The 20,289-nt window shown below is 33.9% G+C and overlaps 1 protein-coding gene and 1 long non-coding RNA gene across 2 annotated transcripts in view; one reads left to right on the forward strand and one right to left on the reverse strand.

The window, feature by feature from the left end:
* The first annotated feature begins 3,238 nt into the window (after window positions 1-3,238).
* Window positions 3,239-20,289, forward strand: part of LOC135843464 (mucin-3B-like) — a 40,193-nt gene continuing 23,142 nt past the window's right edge. The window contains exon 1 of the mRNA XM_065361372.1: window positions 3,239-3,418. Within this exon, the coding sequence (XP_065217444.1) occupies window positions 3,368-3,418 (51 nt within the window). The 5' untranslated portion in view covers window positions 3,239-3,367. The remainder of the gene's footprint in view (window positions 3,419-20,289) is intronic.
* On the reverse strand, window positions 17,524-20,014 carry LOC135843478 (uncharacterized). The gene is made up of 5 exons (XR_010558323.1): window positions 19,304-20,014; window positions 19,104-19,205; window positions 18,893-18,999; window positions 18,713-18,832; window positions 17,524-18,598 (listed from the first exon to the last, which is right to left on the reverse strand). It is a non-coding gene; the product is annotated as an uncharacterized LOC135843478 (long non-coding RNA).

The following is a 20,289-nucleotide window of genomic DNA, read 5'->3' on the forward strand; positions in this document are numbered from 1 at the left end:
TGTACGTTATTCTACAGTTTGCTCAGAGATAATTAGATAACGAATAAATGAGATAATTTTTACGTTACTTTACAAGTAGGCAAACTAAAACGAAAGATGGCGATGAAATCTGATATGAATATTTGGCTATACCCATGATCACATAGTTTTTGGAACACAAAATCAAAATTAGAATTTTGAGGGGTTAATTCACTCAAGGAAACCTCCCTTGAGCCCCACGTTGGGCGCCATATCAATATATGTAGTGTCTTTTAGGGATAAAAATTGGAAAGATTTTTGGGACAAGGAAATAGGTTTCGAAGATAAGAAATAATGAGTGGATTAAACAAGTAGGTATTTTGGATATAGAAGATAGGTAGATGAAAAAGTATGAGACAAAAGAAATAGGATTCGTCTAGGATGAGATTAAACCTGTAAGACACACATATACGACTATGAATATCAAATTTCATCTAAATAAAAATATCTTCTACATGTTACATAAAAAGATTTAGGTAGGTGAAGCCAAGAAGGTACGAGCTAAACTCGTAAGTGATTTAGAATATCAAAATACATCATACACCGTATGATTCATTACAATCTCATGTAGTTCCAAGAAAGGGGTTCAAAAAATCTCATAATCGAGATATATCAATTCAATTTAGATAGGTAGGCAAGCCTACTGGAGATTTGTAATTAAATCATATCGATAAAAGTATAAACTTAAAAGTCCTAAATTAGACTATCTCATTTTATATACACAGGTAAATCTAGTCGCATATAAATAAATGCATATCGTACCTAAAGAAGGGTTTGGGGGTTCTCACTACATACCGTATACCATTGGCACCTCGGTGCTAGGCTTTCAAGCTACCATCATGGAATCCATATCGAGAGAGAATAAAACTCCACCAAAACACTTCGCGGTAATTCAATTCAAATAAAATTCAGTTCAATTAAACCATTGTAATTCTTTCTTCATTTTACAATGATCACACACATTTTATATCAAATTAATAAACATCAAAAATAGGAACGTATAAAAGCACGTCATCTCATTTTAACGGAAAATCAATAAGTTAGTTGCTATGGTTTCTGACGTGTATAAATTCAATAAATTTCACCAGAAACAACTAACGAGCTCTAGTGTCGTTTTTATTTACCTATAGGAATCCTATATAGGTAGGTAAGATCGTATCTTTACCACATTCATTAGAACACTATTTCGTATAAAATATGAAAAATAACTCCAGGACTAATTCTTTGATCAAAAATTATATTTGGTAAAGCGACGTTATTTGTCAAGTTATTGAAAATGAAACAGGTAAGTATCGCAAGTATTACAAAAGTAATCCTAAATTATTTACAGCTAATTACTAAAATTAAGGGAAAAACACAAAATATACAATTAATTACATTATTAAACATGAAAAAAACCTAATGTTAGTCGAAAAAATACTTTTCAAATAACATAGTAAATTACAAACATTATATAAAGGAAACACAAGTGCAGGACAAAAATAAACTCATTCAAACATGAGAAACAACGTATAGGTAATTAATACGTAACAATGAACAAAAATACATATTACAACAATTTACACACACGTGATACAAAATATAACTGAAATATTTCAATAATTACCTATTACTAGAAAAAATCATCGATTTCGTCTGCATAGTACGGATCTTCAAATGAATTCGATAACTCCTCGTTCTCCTCAATCGGTTTGGAGAAATCCACTTTCTCGATTTTCTTTTTCTCGGATTCTAATAACATGGGATCCGCTCGCAACCTCTTGTCTGTTTCGGCGTAGTCGATTTTACCGTCTCCTCGCCAAACTAAATTTCTCAAAAATGGGATCGCGTTATCGTAGGACCCGTATAATTTCTCCATGAACACGTTTGTTGTATGGAACTTCAACCATTTGCCAATCTCATCAGCCATACACTTGAGGCATTCATTGAGTGCTATCATTAGATCGCCGGGTAAGCCTATGTCTTTCATAGGGAATTCCTCGTAAAGGTCGTACACGTTCTTCGGCTTCTGGTGTTGAATTCGATGGTTCCATAAAGAGGTGGCTATCCCGATGACAGCTGCATCTTTCAAAATGAGTTCTGCGGCTGGGATTTCTTCTGTCATTTTTTCGTCCGAAAATGACATTTTAGGTATCTGAAAATTAAATCGAAACGTGTCAATTAATATTTATCAATCTTACTTTATTATCAAATACTTACCTAATTACTTATCAATTAAAAACAATTCGAATAAGTACAGTATTTTTATTTTTTATAAATCGCTTTTAGTCGGTCGTACGTAATTATAAACTTATGATTTTTCTTCATCGGTAAAAGCATTTGAAAATTTTTCAATAATTTTTTACCATTGAACTTTTCACACGATTTGTTTTAGTTTTATCACTCATCAGAAACCAACTAATAATCATATTTTGGAATTCCTGATTGAATTGATAAAAAAGAGATTCAAAAATTTCTTAAAATCTACTTTAAAATCTTGCAAGTCGAAGAAAATTTATTTTAAAAAAAATGACTGGGTAAATTGGCGAATCAGAAGTTGTGAGGTGTAAGTACAGGAAATTTAAGTTGAATCAACGAATTTTAACCTCCTGGTAAGATAGGAGGATTAAAATCACCGTGAATTTCGGTCACGAACGCATAATTTTTGTAAATTATTCTGAAAACGCCAAAGATAGGTACCTACATTAAATTCAGATAAACCATAAAAAAATCGCAATACATGAGAATTAATTTCTATAAAATTATTTGTTTTCGATCAAGTTAGTTGGCAAATTACTACATACACACAATATAATACGTATTTCAATTAATTTGAAAAAATGAACACACAAGCCAATGGCTCGAAAATAATAATATTGTGAAAAAAACTCACCAGTAAAACAAAAATGAAGGGAATATAGACGCTGGAGACGTGAACTGGAACTTGAAATTCTCGATCACAAAACCGAAACACGGTAAAAAGTCAATAAGTAAACTACTGCTAAAATTCTAAAAATTGTGTATAAGTAAAATTACAACTCGCGAAGAGCAAAAGTACCTGACAGCACGAAAGGTTAAACGATATTAACTCAAAATAGGATACTACCGCTTTATATATTGTATATTATTTTTTGGTTGCTTTGTTGTGATTGGCGTACGCACTTACGCAGGTATAAAAATTTGCAACCGGTTCATCTATGTGACGGAGTGGACTTTGCACATCCTTTATATTCATGCTGGACTCGCTTCTTTTGTTCATGTTCGCAGGTCCTTTGTATAGGCTTGGTATCGCCAGCGACGACTTTGGTTAATTAGCGAGAACTAGGCTTTTGTTGACGTATTCAGTCGTGTCAAATGATAATAAAAACACATGAATGCAACCAAGTGGAATGAAAAAAGTGATTTTATGTCGCCAGAGAAGGTAAAGATTTACTTATATTTCCTAACCAGTAACCATGGTATTGTTTGTAGTGATATCTTTTACGTAAATTATTACCTGCTTGGAACCGTTTTTCTTTTATGTACTTTGCTCGATTTTTGGAAGAACTGTAGATAACGGTAACGGTCATATAATATATGTGATGCGTATATTGTTATCTTTATCTCAGTCCTAGAGGGATGATGAAGATGGTACATATAGTTGAAACTCGCAAATACTATAGGTGTCTATTAGACGCACGTAGGTACCAATAATGTCAGATTCGTACCTCAAATATTTATGCCCTTGCCTATTATTTTCCCTCCATCTACTACCTAACTCATTCGATAGTCCTTTCTATGGCTCATACGAAAAATCTCATTCCAGGCAGCTTATTTTTCTCAAATTGAGAAAATAGCACCAAAAAAATTACCAAAATCAGGTTTTCATCATTTTAACGAAAAATTTCTACAGTCATTTTCCCCCCACTTCTTGCCTATGTAGGCTTCAACTGCTCCAAACGGTTCGAAACAATTCCAATCGATTCGGTTTCAGGGATAATTATTATGGTTTATACCATAGCTGTCTAGGTCAATTCAGTGAAGTATTTTCATTTCATCTCATTTTTTAACTTTAAATTGGATTTTTAAAAATGTAGGAAAAATCGAAAAATATACTTCGGCTCTTGATATTTTAGGCGTTGATGCCTGATGATTTAATTAGGGAGTTCGTAGATCTTAAATGATGACTGATGATTTCACCAGTGTTGAAAAGCACTATTTTCAAAACGGGCGTAAAAATCCTGGCAATTAAGTATACACGCCCAGTATAAAAAAATGTAAAAAAAAAAATTAAGTACGCTCGTACCTACTTATCTGCGAGGTCTTGAAAAATATTAACGGTTTGATTGATAATTAAATTTTTACTCAATTAAGCATTTTGTATTGCGTATCGTCGAGGCTGGTTAGAAAAAAATATGGCGCTGACTCGAAAAGATAAAAAAAACCATGTCTCGAACGAATACGTTAGAATAAGCGAACTCAGCATTAAATACTGCCATCAAGTACCTACTCACTGGCGGTAAAATTCTTATGGCGATGAGTCATTTGAAAGCTTAAAATTTTAGCTTTTTTTTAAAAAAAAAGAGATTGAGTCTAGCCCTTTTTGCTGCTGGGTTATGAACAATTAAAGTTTCTGCTTACAAAAAAGTAATTTCGAGAAAATCAAAGTTTAAGTTATTCCTTCAAAATTTCGAAAAAAAATTATTTTCTCGACTTTTACTGCATTAAATTTGCTGAAATTTTGATATGATGCTTCAAAATTATACACAATCAAATTTTAAAAATTGTGTCAACATCTGTCGACTATTTGTTGAATCGTGTTGAGGAAAACACATTTTTTGTACAGAAAATTTGAAAAAAAAAAATACATACCTATTTGACGTTGTTTAGCTAGGAATTTGAATAAAACACGTTGGTAGAAAGAAAAAAAAACATTTCATGATTACAAAATTATGGAATGATAGACAAATTATCAATTATTACAAAAAAAGATAATAAAAAATCTTGGAACTTTCATTACAAAGAGTACAAACAGTTTTTCACAATTTTTTCTGTTGACCACGGTTCTTTTCTTTTTGTGGCAACTTAGTCGTCTTCTTCGGTCTATTTCGTTTTGATTTCAGCAAAGGATCATCGATTTCTTCTTCTGCAATACGGGATTCCATTTCAAGTTTTTAAGCTCGTCGTTTCTTTGGTCGTCCTCTTTTTTTTTTTTGTTCAACATTTGATGTAGTTGCAACAGATATTGGTTCCACAACAGGGCACAATATATCTTTCGTTCCTGGGGTTCAAAAATTCACGAACTTTTGAGTATAAATAGTCAACCGTTCGATCTTTCTTCTTCCAACTTGATGAATCGTCTTCTTTGATTGTTTCAATTTCAAAATCAGACTTCTCTTCATCTAAAGTCTTGTTACAAGTCACAAATCCGGGATTTTCTTTCGAAAATTCAAAATGGTAGTATGAAGTTATCATAGGAATTGTACTCGCCATTTCATTTGCTCAAAATATTCGGACCATTGTATTTTTGCTGAGTTTTATCAAATCTATCACAAAAAGAAATGGAAATGGGTTATGGGTTCTTGGTTACGAAACAAACCCGAAAATTATGACATTTTTAGAAATTTTATCACAGTTCTCTTTTGTGGAATTTCTGTAAATGTCATGTAGTTTTCGACTTACAGAAAATTCGCTTTCGCAAGAAAATGGTAATGGCGGACCAGAATACCCCTCGGTTGTGAACAATTTATGGGCAAACAAAATAGTTTCGATTTTGTCCTATCCGCGCTTTGCGGTCCATGTTTGATTTTTTGGTGGGGGGGGGGGGGGTATGCTGGTCCGACATTTTCTTGCGAAAGCGTATTCGGAAACTATTGACATTTATTAAAAATTTTACAACAGTTATTTTTTGTAAAAAATGAAAAAATACCTATGATCAGTTTCATGCCGTGGAACCTGAGGTAGGTATGTAAAAAAAATGTGAAAGCAAAATATATTTCATTATTTTTTTTATTTTTTCAGTAAGTATCTTAGATTCTGCTACATAAAATTTCAATATTTTTTCAAAATTGGCAGTATGTTTTTTTTTTTTGCAAAAAAGGACTCTTGTAAAATTTTTGTAGTTAGTGTCGTATAGTTTTAGAATTATAAAAAAATTTCTTTCGCAAGAAAATGGCGGACCAGTATACTCGCTTTTTTCAGCAAGTGTCAGTACGCGTGAGACTCCTGCGACTAGACGTAGTTTATGTATAATAATTTGGTTAAGATGAAACAATCACAAAAATTGAAATAATTATAATTTAGTACCGAAATTGAACGAACTTCTATTAAAATTTCCGTTAACTTCTTTAACTCATGGTGTGTTTCAAAGTTTTTTCTGAATGATTCTGTTTGATCGTAAATGTAAGAAATGAAAGGAAGGATTTGAGAACTACTGGCCGGTCCGTTGTCCAGTTTACAATTGACTATAATGTTACGTCATAAAATGGCTTCAAAATGTTCTTGATTTGGCGCAGAATTTCGCCATCTTCAGACTTCATCGCCAAATCCATTTGGTTGGTATAGTTGGTATCATGTAAAACGGATTTATCACAATGAAATTCAAATTAGCCCGAGCGAAGAGAGGGCATAAATTTTGGAAATTTTTCAATCCATGCAAGGAGTATAAAGAACATCATTTCTGATCGTGAAATTTATTAGGTATTCTGAATTTAAATCAACACTCCTCAGATTTGAATTAAAACTTTTTGGAAATATCAATTAAAAGAAAAATCGGCGTACTTATACGCGAATTCACGTACGTATGTGCGCTTAGGTCCTCTTCTCCCAAACACCACCAAACGTGGAAGGGTTCCATATGCCCTCTTCCTTTTTTGGCGCATTTTTCGTTTCCTCAGGATGGCCTCCCGATTCGTCCTGTAGTACAGTCTGTGGTATGGATTACGATTGCGATTGGACAGACTTTTCACCTCTCCTGCTTTCACCGTTCGTGAAGGTGCCACAGGTGTCACGATTGGGGCCTAGCAAAAACAGGGCAAGAGCATGGGAAATTTGTAATTCAAGAAGCAAAAAAAAAAAACATTACGTACTCCTGTGATTCGATAATTTTAGCTACATTCCTGATTCTCCGGGCATAAAATGGCTTGTTTACACGATAATTATTTTTTATCCAACTTTAAATCAAATAAATTAACATTAGAGTCTACATTATTTTAAATGTCTCAATCAAAAATTCTCAATACAAAACAAATGATTTTTAAATTATTTGCAAAGAAATCAACATTAGTACCTACACAAAAAAATCAATATTAAATCAAAAAACATTGGTAATTCAAAACAATTTTTTTTTTTAGATATAATTCAACTATTGAATGCATAAAAGATGTTCAGATGTGTTCATTCGTTATGGCTAATGGAAAAAAGTTTCAATCTCTGTAAACTTCACTCGCAGTTCAGGGTCGTTCCACCAACATCTCATCGTCATAATCCTAAGCATTTTTGGGCAATAATGACAACTTTGTATTGAGGATGAATAATAATTCAGTCCCCCGGTAACTTCACGGAAACGTTTATATTCGAAGGACCTGCCCTTGGTGGACTTTTCTGGCCATTGAGAACTCGAAGACATAACTAATGAAAAAGCCCCTGCCTACACTTTTAAATGTAGGCAGGAACTCAGTCCCGGGTTCGCGCTAGTTTTTTAGATACTTTGTACTTTTACATACATTTTTATCAAAGTTTTAAATTCGAAGCATAATTCGAGGATTACATCGTTGAGTTTTTTCTATTCTGCAGGCGGTAGCTCTGGGTTTTCGGCGTTATCTTCGACGTTCTATACTTGCGCGACCACAGCGATTTGAAGTACTGGGTTCGGGGGTTGTTGCGGCGGCGTCGGTAAGCTATTGATGTAGTCCTCAGATGCCCTCATAACTCGCAGCATGGCGAGAATAAGACCACACCTGTTGTAATTATGCGCTTTCCCAATAGTGAATATAAATCACAGTAAAAATTGCTTGAAATTTGATATATCTACTTTTACATTACAAACTGAACATTATTTACCTAATGTAATCGTTAACGAAGTCCAATTCGTCGTAACAAACATTGAATTTTTGCCTGAAAAAAATTATACAAAAACAAAAAAATTAAACTCAGTGCTGACGGAATTCTTTAATAATTAATACTTAAAATGGGAAATAATTAAAGGTTAATAAAATTAAGGTGAAGTACTCGCATACATACGGGTAATTAATATATGATCAGCAAGACAAGTATAAATACAGCTTTTAATAGCTTTTTTTTATTTATGAAATTCAATTTTTTTTTGGTTCTGTACATTTATCCGAAGATATCCTTCGATATGTAGGGAATTTCCTTGGTATGTATGGCGTACGCAGCGTCATGCTTGTAACAAATCACCAAATTCATTAACAAATGATGAATTTTTAATACAATCCGTTTCAATTAAATGCAACAAAAATAATTTACAAGCAAAATTTATACCTAAATAAAAAGCATCAAATTTCCCCAAAAAAATTTGTACTGTGAACTCTGAGAATAATGAATAATAAGCAGTGTGTAAAAAATACAAAGCACATATAAAAAAATTAACAAATAAATGAATCAATTAAAAAATATACTTGAATTAGAAATGCAACGAACAAAATAATTAAAAAAGAACAACGTTAATTGAACAATTTTCCGGAGGGTTTTGTAGATGCCAAAGTGGCCTCCAAACGATAGGCAGTCATTAATTCATCTCTGACAGTTTCTGGAATTACGCAGTTAGGCTACATAGGACCTTGTTTAGGACTTGTCAAAAGCTTGACGATGATTGGGATTCTCAATCTCCAACTGCACTAGGCATAAATTATATCCATTATTATTTTATTCTTTTCAGAAAAAAAAACGAATATTATCTGCAAGTTGCTTTTATCGTTCTGATTGGCGACCATCGAATCTGACCATTCCCTAGTAAGTACCTATGTACGTACCTATGGATTTCGCAAAAGAAAAAACAGCACATTTCAACGTGAAATACTTAACACATTTTATTTATTTTTTTTTGGTATTTAAAAAAAATCAAAACAAGAAGAAAAAAAAAGTTTGTACAAAATTCACAAATCACCACTGACGAGCACAACAACCACACGGAAGTGTACAAAAGATAGGTATCGATAAATGATACATTTGCACACTCGACAAAAATTCCAGGACATTTCAATGGAAAGATCGATAAGTTGTGCACAACCCTTCCTGTTGCTTGTAATAATCTTCATAGGTGAAAATTTGACCTACTCCTTCACTATACCTCTACCTCCCACATGTTTCCTTCCATAACCTTGCATTTTTAAATAAAAATTTTACTTATTACCTACCCTTGCTGTTGTTGCTGATTGGAAGAGCGTATACTAGAATGTAAAGACGCGTGACACGAATGAAAAAAATCAGGTACGAAATGGTTTGGAAGAAATTCAACAAATGAAAAAAATATTAAGTACACTCAAAATTTGAATTACGAAATAAAATATAAAAAATTACATTCAAATAAGTAGGTACATAGTTTGGGATATATGATAAAATAGGTATTAAAATATACGTTGAATTACACGTAGGTAAAAGATCGATAAAAAAAGGCTAAATAACGTTGATGATCCTTTTTAGGGAATGAAATGTATACATCCAACGAATCTCAAAGGCTGCAACTCAAAAGATCTTGACGAACTCAATTCGATAATTGAAGCTAGCCTGAAAAATTACACGAGGGTCAAACCAAAATCGGTTGAGTAAGTTACGCTATACCTATCTAAATTATCCTACCTACCAAATATAGTCACCTAAAGACACTTACCTAGCAGAAATAAGCTCCTAAGAAAGTTTCCTATACTACAAAGTGACGAAACGAGAAGAAATTGTCGAATTTGCGAGTTCAGGACTTTGAGCTTATTTAGGTAGGTTCTAACCTATCTAAAGTTTTCAATGTCGACTGAAAGCTCGTAGCAATATGCTTAAAGCTTGATACAAGTACCTAGGAAGATACTTATACCTACTTTAAGTACTTATAATCGCCGTAACAAAGAAATAAAGCACCAAGACAGAAAAATATAAAGACAAAGACAAAGACTAAGACTAGACCTACCTACCTACCTACCTAATACTGTTTTCACGTAGAATTAACCGAAAGAAAGGACAGCGAATATATCAAATTGCCACTGCGTATGTATGAATAAAAATAAAGCAAAGCAAAGCATCGAATAATTATATAAAAGAACAATATAGAAGGGTAGTTTAATTGTAACTTACAGGAGTTAAGTTCTCGTCGTTTCCTAATGTTACCTGAACGCATATTTTTCCTAGCTCATTTTGCCTGGTTCGAATTCGGGCAAAAAATTGTCACATGATCGGGGTTTGTGCAATTATCGCACCTCAGGACCTTCACTTGGCACGAATCCCTGTTATGGTTGGCACCAGTGCACCTAAAGCAGCGGTGCAATTCGGCGATTCGCTTCCCGCGGCTCGCAAAGTCAGGATACTGTTGGCAAAGAGAAGCGTGATGTTCTTTGCTAGTACATAGGATACATTTAATCGATGGTGTCTCGTTGCTGTGCGGCCGTGTTTGCGGATTACTTACGACGTCTGTAAATTTTTGTTGACAGCGTCCCCAATACGCAAGAAGCAGGGGTGCAAATATCTTTGTTGATATCTTCCCTGTCACCCGACTCGGGTGGGTACTTGGGGATAGTCGGTGCAAATCAAATTTCCACCACCCCCAATTCCCAATTTTTATTTATACAGTTGTAATGGTAGATGTGCCCACATTCAATTAGGATTGTTGGACGTTTATTTGGGTCCAGAGGCGCGTCGATTTGCGGTATCAAAGATTCGTTACATTTCTCACACGCTACAGTAGCGTATTTATACGAAATCTCTGGATCTGCTGTTTTTGGCGGTATGGGACTCAGTAACATGTATTATTGTGAATTATTTTATTACTTTATAGGATTTCCAACACACTTAACCCAACATATTATAACTGATTGGCAGATAAGCTATACATATAGTAATTATCATTTGGTTTTACGTTCATCCTGTACCTATCGATCGGTGCAAAATAATTCGGGTATGGCTGGAATTTTAAATGCTCTGGAACTGTTAGAGGGCGTAGGTGATAGTATTTGTCATCAAGATAATCTGGAGACTCCAATTTGGCGATTTGACGTTTTCCTCATCCTCCCTAAGCCGTGTTCTTAAGCAACGCACATTTTCCCCATTTTTAAAGACTTTCTTTGTGATATCGAATTCTTCGAGAAAAAAAGATATAGGTAATTAAAAAAAATTAACACCAGCTGGTATCGATAAATACCGTCGTCATCACGTTTTGGTTTCTTCTTATACTCGGAACCATCCCATTTTAACACGTAATCGTTGACATGGCGGCTGACAGCCGCCAGCCTGAATTTTTTTGAAAAAATTCCCCCGCAGTTGTAGACATGGCGGCTCTCAGCCGCCATGTCAACGATTACGGGACTTAAGTTTAAGTCAACTTTCAAGTGTTAAGGTGTCTTGATGGAAGTTCTTCTTGTATTGATGAGGTACAGACGACACAGTTTGAAACTTCGCTAATTCCACAAATTGTGCTACGAAACGATCCGCGTATGTGTATATCGTCTGGGCTTATCAGCTGTTCCTCGTAAAGGAAATTCATACCAGATTATTGAATAGGATTTGCAACACACTGTCGTATCGTATAAGTAGGAAGATAAGGTAGGTACTAGGTTTCTGGATCGCGTAAATGGCCCAGAACACTTCGTCGAATAATTATCGCGATTAATAATTACGAAAATCAATTAATTAAATTCATTCTTCACGTTTTCATACTTTATTGAACTTTGTTGGCTTTGATACATCGATAACTACATCGATAACTCGAACGTGACGTCACATGACCTCCTCGTTCACGACACTCCCGAGGGAGAAAAAAAAGAGAAAAAATTTACATCTTAAAAAATGAATTTTTTCATCGAAACAAATGCGCTGGATTACGGATCACCGAATCCTCTGAATCTGTCTTCAGCGTCGTCGTCATCGTGCGTAGTATGTACGGCGTCATCGGCGTCGTTGTCTTCGATCTCTTCAACTTCTATCTCTATCTCAGACCAATCGTCCGCATCGGCGATTGGAATCTCCGGTGTATAATCGACTGCGTCAGGCGGGTCATCCGCATTTGATGTGATGCGGATATTCGTTTCGAGCGGACAGAGTTCGCAAAGAGGGCGGTGGGCGGTTGATAACTCCATTTTTGGTTCGTACACGCTTTGAATGGTACGTTTAGATATTAAGTAAGGACGGTATAGATTTTCACACAATTCTTTTTTTAAAATGTTTATTCCTAAATCATCATTGTACCTATTGAGGTTTTGTTTGTTTCATTTGTACTAATGTTTCGGTTTAGGTAGTACATACAGGTCCATTTGGTTCCAACTACCCAATTTTCTTCGACCGTCAATATATTTTTAGGTCTCATTAGTTTATTCTACCGAACAAAAGTTGGCTTCTATTTGACACAAATCAGTGTCACAACTAGATATTTTCCTCTGCTGCCTCTCTTATCAAGAAAAGGGATAAATTCGCACGTCACCTCACTTACACTATCAATATATCAAACTAATTCTTGCTAATCCACAAAATTACCACATTTGAGCATCACATTCGTTTTAAATTTGCTCAAACAACAACAATTTGACATTCTATTATTGCAAATGTGACCGCGTTAATGTGCTCTTCAAACTTTATTCTTTTCATTTTCCTGTTATCCATCCTTAACTCCGCACAGTATTTCACAATCATCCGCAAATTGCTACAGCTTCCCATCGATGTATGAAAAATTTACAGTCAATTTGAAAAATAGCATAAATAATATTAAAGAGACTGAAACGCGATTGTGGTTTTCCATAATTGTATCGTTTCAACTTTTGACACAATATTGTAAATTTTACAGCTTCCATCGAACGGTAACTTTTTCAACTCGTGATTGGAAAAAAATGTATGGTCAAACTTGACCAGAGAGTCAGGTTACTTGGGCCCATATCGGAAGTTGGACCAATTACACGAAGCCCACATGTATTTTCCGCATGCTCAATGCATTCGTACAGAAACAGTTTCGAATGTCCCGCTTTTAAGCTGTTGTCAGTTATGTGACATGCAACAGTTTGTTTCCAGTTTGTTTTCACACCTCTGATTAAAACAACAAGAACGTGTGTTCCAAATTCTGCTTTCTGTTTCTCAGTTCCAAGTGTAGCGAAGCTACTCGTACATATAAAATTCATTCCGTTGCTTAGAGAAATTTTCGGAAGATTTTATGGCCATCTCATCAGTGTTCATAACACAGCAGCTGAGGGATTTTAGAAATAATTAGTGCTGTTGACGTGGCATTTCGGTGAGTTTAAAATGAGTAACTGTTATCTAAAAAGAAAAACGATTACTTACCCTCCATTTTATCCACGGATTCCTCTCTATAACCTACGTATTTCGATGGTTGTAATGAATCATGAAAGATGGCATGGGGTAGTTTGAGTGATGCAAATATTTGTACCCATTGATTCCTAAATAAAAACGATTTATAAGATTATTTAAAAAACTAAAGACCTGAAAATCAAAAAACTAAACATAAATAAAAATTAGAAATGAAAATTACAGTATAAGAGATTAAACATTGAATCAAATGAAATGAGTGAAGAAATTCAAATTCAAATTAAAAGCTGAAAATAAAAGTAAAAACAAAACTGCATTAAGATTAAAGAATCTGATGCAGTATCGAAACTTATTAATAATGGCAGAAATTAATGGTAAATAATAAAAATTAAATTTAAAATTTAAAGGAGAATGAAACATATTTATCAATAATGAAGAATCATCTTCAATCCAATTCATCCATTCTGAATTGAATTTTAATTACTGAACAATTCAGTCAAGCATGTTCGTATTTATTCGTTTGTGAAAAAAATCGGCATAGGTCATCTCGGCAAGCATATACGACCAGTAAAAAAAATTGCAATTACTTTTTTACGTGTAAGTAGTTAAGTACATATGTAAAGTACATGTCGTGTCGATATTTATACAAATTATACAAACTTTAGTCAACGGCAACGCAAACGCATTGTCTAGCTGTTTCTAATTCTGTGCATACGTTTTTTGGGTCATGTTTGACTAATCCTTCTTCATTTTCCATACAATGTGTAATACATTAAGTAAATCTGCTGATTAATTCTCACACACAACAACCCAAAATTACAATTTTACGATCATGAGATGATCGTGAGAGTTAGGAGTGATTGCGAGAATTGAAAGTTGAACCTGCAGCTATAAAGTTCTTACTTGTCAACTTTTTTCGAAAATTTCCCTTTCTTAACCTGGCTGATACATCCCCTCCAGACTCAAATAAAAACAAAAAATATTCCTTACCCTGGTTACTTAATAGGTACAGTGTCTAAAATCGGCTAAATGTGGATGGAATATCACAGCAACCCTGTTCTTTCGGATGCCACAAGTGTTGCGTTTGTGTTCTATGGCAGGAAACGCGAATTTACCCACCTACTAGATCTTTCAGTAACCGTGTCCACAGAACTGGTATTTCACAGGTGTGTGCCTCTGAACTCGGCTTCCTTCTACTCATTTGTACTCTACCAGTTTATCACTTCGTTGTTTTCATAATTTTGATTTTCGAAACACTCACCAACGATCTCCAGTAATAAGTACTTGTTAAAATACCAACAGCTCATGCTACTGTATTACAGGGTGCCCTCTGCCCTTGGTCCATCAAATCGTTTAAACATCGCTCCTGGGGCTTCGTGTGTTTTTAATTGAGTCTCGTTTTCGGCATGAATGCTGAATGTCCAGTTGTTTTTCGTATGACATCTTTTCGCGAGACATCTTTTCGCGACTCACGTCAAAAATTTGGTCTTTTCTTGGGGAAAAAAACAGAACAAAACAGCATCAAATACAATCAGTGATAACTACTCTTGATGATAATGAACAATAAAAGCATGTAATATATCTCGTATTAATTGTTCTAACTTGAGATTTCTACATAATTATTTTTCTGCTGATACCTCCTTCTCAGCAAATTTTCATCTTCACCATCGGCTGCCCACGCGAAAAAATACCAGTGGTAATTACCCCTGGTTACCAGTGGTGACTGGTAACATTTTTTTGTTATGGTGGTGTAATATATCAATACAACTACCAGTGGTAATTACCAAATAAACTACGAAACCACTGGTTACCTATGGTGACCACCATTGGTAAACAATGCATTTTCCGCTCGTTGCTACATTTTTCGCCAATGTAGGAGTTTATCTTTGAAATATCAGTATGGTTTTCCCCAAACAGTTTTTTGGTGTACTCTGTGAAAAGACAAATGAATAAAAATTGAAAATAATCTATCAAAATATGAATTAAATTTTTAGTGACTGTGCCATAATAACAAGATTTTTATCCACCTCGAATCCTCTTGATTTTCTTTTCATCAAGTTGAGTTCTGGAAGGGACCTTTTCTTTCGGTAATCCGGCAAAAAAGTTTAGCAGCTTTCCTGTGATGGACCCTTCCATCATCTCATTTTTCTTGAAACTGACATCCATCGCATTGTTTAGGAATGCCCTAATATTTTTGCGAGAACAACGGGAAACTGCGATAAACCGATAATATTACGGTAATATTCGTGAAATAACCACTTCACGAATAAATTTGAAAATTTCGATGTAATTTCCGCAGAAATTACGAAAATCACATTTTTTTTTCAAATAAATCCTCAACCCTTTGACAATTTTAAACTATGTAGAAGATTGTTTGAAACTATTTAAAAACTAATTCAAACCACAAACCACATTCAAATAAGTTCAGATTAGCCATCATTAATATTATTGTTTTGCGAGATATTCCTTTTTTTACTTCGGTTCTTTCTAGTTCTGACATTAAATATTTCAACGTTGCCTTATCCCCAGCATCTACATGTTGGGAATTGGCCACGGACTCCAACTCTGTGAGTCGTTCCGATTTCTAAGAAACAGAAAAATACAATTATATTTTACACATTACACAACATTTGCTCATGGATTTCTTTGGATATTTCGTTCCAAATCAGTAATCCATTGCACAAATATTGGGAAATACTCTCGAAATTTAGTCGAAAACACAAGTGTCTGGGACACCGCACCGCCGCGCCATTCGCAGGGGCTCGTGCTAGCGCCGTGACATAATTCTGAAAATCAGCAAAAACATGTTGAAAAAAAAACAACTTACCAATGTGAGCATGCCAGTTTTTCTATAATCTGAAGACCCATTATGTCGCTTGACACGAATTATGTTCGTACGCCAACCTTTTTGTGACTGCTCTCCCCTTCACAAATGAGGTAACAAGGGCCCGTAGGGACAATATTCCGTCTTGTGTTGTTTCAATGCATGTCCTTGCTAGGTGCTTGTAAATCATCATGATGTTATAACGAAATTCTCAGAAGACCCTGCACCTTTGCCGACAATCCTCGAAAAGATCCAGGTTTAAAAAGTGGTTTGGTCAATAGAGAAGTTACACGACACATTGTTATACTATGCTGGGCTAGCGTCCATATTGTAATTAATGATGTGGAGAAATGTACATACGTTATCCTCTTTCTGATTCTAAAACTAAAAAGTATATAAATGTATTTACTTACCTAAAAGCTTGAAGACGGTTTTCCAATATTTCTTGAAGAATATTTAATAATGTGATAAATTGAAACGATAATTGAATTATGAAAACTGTATGAAACCACACAGCACACACTTTACACTTAGGCCTAACAATAAAAACAACTAGGTACATACGTCAGCAGTGCATTTCACCAGCTTACATAGTTTAACATACTAAAATAAATAGTACATTTCATTATTCCCTGACAGTATGTGAAAAGTACTATTTCGTGAAGGAAGATTTACCATTCTAGTTAAAAATAATCAACTATTCCATATAGTGCAAAATACCAAACGCGTTGATGTATTTCACTATTCCGAAGTAGTAGGAAAAATCTACTACTGGTGAATAGTAAAATTAACTTACTACGGTCGTGAATTTTATTTGAACTAAGCAAATTTCACTATTTTAGATAGTCTTTTTCAAGTGCTGGTATTTTCGACCATTGTGAGATAGTATAATTTACTATAATTTATAGTAATTTTTTGAAATCATTTTGAAATGGTATTTCTTACTACAATTGTAGTAACTTAAACTACGCCTGTAGTAATATTATACTATTTCATTTTCTCCGTGCAACCACTTCTTGTGTGGCATTCCCAGATACAACTTTGATAGTTCGTTTCCTAGGCACTGGAAAAGACTAAGTACAATAGTACATATAGCAATTTTTTTCCCAATAACAAAAGAAAATCAACAAAAAAAATATACAAAATTCTATAAATAATCTACATACAATCCCTCACCAATATCTCCGATTTCCCTGGTCGTATTCTTATTGGAGGAATTTCTGCGTCCAAAAAACTTCTGCTTGAACTGCTTTTTGCCACTGCCACTTCACCTTTTTTTTTCGGCGATCCCAGTCCCAAAGGGTGGGAGAAGTTTATTCGCAAATATTCATATACAAGATATACTCGTAAAATCAATACCTTTCGGTTTATCAGAAATTACATCTCTAAAAATATTTACAAACGATAATGCTGGTTAATAATTTGCATACATAATTATGTAAATTAAATAAAGGTAAAACGCAAATTACAAGGAAAAAACCCCCAGTGGGGGAAACCTAGTGGTGAAACGAGACTATAAAATTGAAATGTTAACTTGAATTGCGCGACATTAAAGAATACAAAAATCGGTAAATTTAACATTAAGTTTAGACAGATTATCTTAAAGACTAGGATATCTGAAGATTAAGCGTGACGTGATGATTAATAAAATAATAGTAAACTTCTAAAATGGGTATTAAACGTAATACGAAACAATATAAATTGAAACGGTAATTAATAAGAATATCACATATTGATAGGAAAACCTCCCGAGGGGGAAAACCTTTTCAATATAAATGAAACGTTAAATTAGAAAATTGAAAAAAAAGACGTCAAGTTTATACATTCGAGTTGTTAAATATTAACTATTGTTTATTCGTTGCTATTTATAGAGAACCATATGAAATTTAATTGGTTTATTATATCTGCCCATCTCGCATTATCAAAGGCGCCGAAGATGTCTAACGATGTGAGTCCAACAAGACGATAATTTTTTTATGATCACCAATACTTTTAAGTAGTTCATGTATGGCCATCTCTGTGCTTCGTAACTTGCGAAATCCGAATTGCATATCGTGTATTTTATGAAAATCCTCGGCAAATAATTTGAGTTGAATTTTTATCAATCTTTCCAAGATTTTACCAATCGTCGGGAGGAGTGAGATTGGCCTGTAGCCTTCATAAATGTTTCAAGATCGCGATCCGGTTTAGGGATGAAGCATACAATGCCAGATTTCCAGCATGTTGGAAAATGTTCCACTCATTATCTCCTCAATGGAATTTTTAGACTCCAACTCAGATTCTTCAACAGAATCATTAGATTTCTGATTTTCTTCGCCCAACAGAATTCTATAAAATTTAATATTATATAATCTAAATTCAATTTTTGAAAAGTATTAAAATTGTATGACTTACTAGTAACTATTTGATGGTATATTTCAGTTTTTCAATTATTATACTTACATATCATCATTGAAGGGTTCTCGTTCTTGTATATCCAACCTTCTAGCACCCTTGGCAATTTTCCATCGTTGTGATGGATCGCCATACGCATAATACCTATTGGGGGTACCTATGTATATCCTAAGGAGAAAAAAATTAATTAAAATTGAAATTTAGAAGAATTATAATAATAAAACTTACAAAGGATCTGGGACCACTTCAGGAGTAGGATATCTGTGGTTTTTTTCAATTTTCTCATTTGGTAAATCTACTCATCAAATTCCATAGATTTATCAGAAACAGTTTCACTGTACAAAAAAGTAAATTCAAATTTGAAAATTTATAAAAATTAAAAAATATCACTAGGTATATTTTAGTTTACGCCTAATACCTAAAAATGATTCATACTCACTCAGTGACAACGTTCACAGTTTCTTCTCCATCAGTGCAACTTTCAATTCCACAATCCTCAAAACATGAAATTCCTTCAATTAGTGCACTGCAACTTTCATTTCTGTAAAAAAAAAAACCACAAATTGAAAATTTATAAAAATTAAACAATATCACTATATTTCAGTTTAGGCCTAACACTTAAAAATGATTTATACTCACTCAGTGACAACGTTCACAGTTTCTTCTCCATCAGTGCAACTTTCAATTCCACAACCCTCAAAACATGAAATTCCTTCAATTAGTACACTGCAACTTTCATTTCTGTAAAAACCAACCATAGGTAATTTTTAAACACCATAGTTTTGAAAAAAAAATACAGGAGTACTAGCTAGACCACCCAATGCTAAGATTATAGAAAAAATAATAAAACTGCCAGTGCTAGGGGGTACGTGGGAACGCAAACCACCAAACGCCTAAAAAACTTTTCCAGTAGGTAGATAGGTATATACAATATTTTTTAAAAAAACGAAAAATAAAAAATTTTAAAAACGTACTTGCACACGCCAGCATTACGGAACGTTCACCAATAATTTACAACTTAAAAAACCACCAACAAAAAATTTTAAAATGCCCTTGTCAGGGCTACGGACCACTCGGAGGATGGCGAGCCGCCAAACGCCCGAACGGGCGCGATTCCCACGGAGCGCGCGTGGAGTTTTAGCGGAAGCTCGGGCAATTCCCCCAAGTGGCCCAAATATGTACTACTAAAGTATTAACAATCGCAAGTAGTAAAAACGAAAAAAAAAAACGAAAAATTGATTTCACTTAACGTTATAAACAACAATAAAATTGTATTAAAAAAGACTGTCAAAGAAAAATCAAAGTTAAAAGTACCAATAATTGCAAGTAGTAAAAACAAAAAATTGATTTCGTTTAACATTATAAACAACAATAAAATTGTATTAAAAAAAAACAATCAAAGAAAAATCAAAGTTAAAAGTACCAATAATCACAAGTAGTAAAAACGAAAAATTGATTTCGTTTAACATTATAAACAACAATAAAATTGCATTTTAAAAAAAAGAAAAATTCAAGTTGAAAGTTCCAATAATCACAAGTAGTAAAAACGAAGAAAAAAAATGAAAAATTGCTTTCAATCAACATTATAAACAACAGTTAACAATAAAATTGTATTAAAAAAGACC

Source organism: Planococcus citri, chromosome 4, assembly GCF_950023065.1.
Source record: "Planococcus citri chromosome 4, ihPlaCitr1.1, whole genome shotgun sequence".
Lineage (NCBI taxonomy): Eukaryota > Metazoa > Arthropoda > Insecta > Hemiptera > Pseudococcidae > Planococcus > Planococcus citri.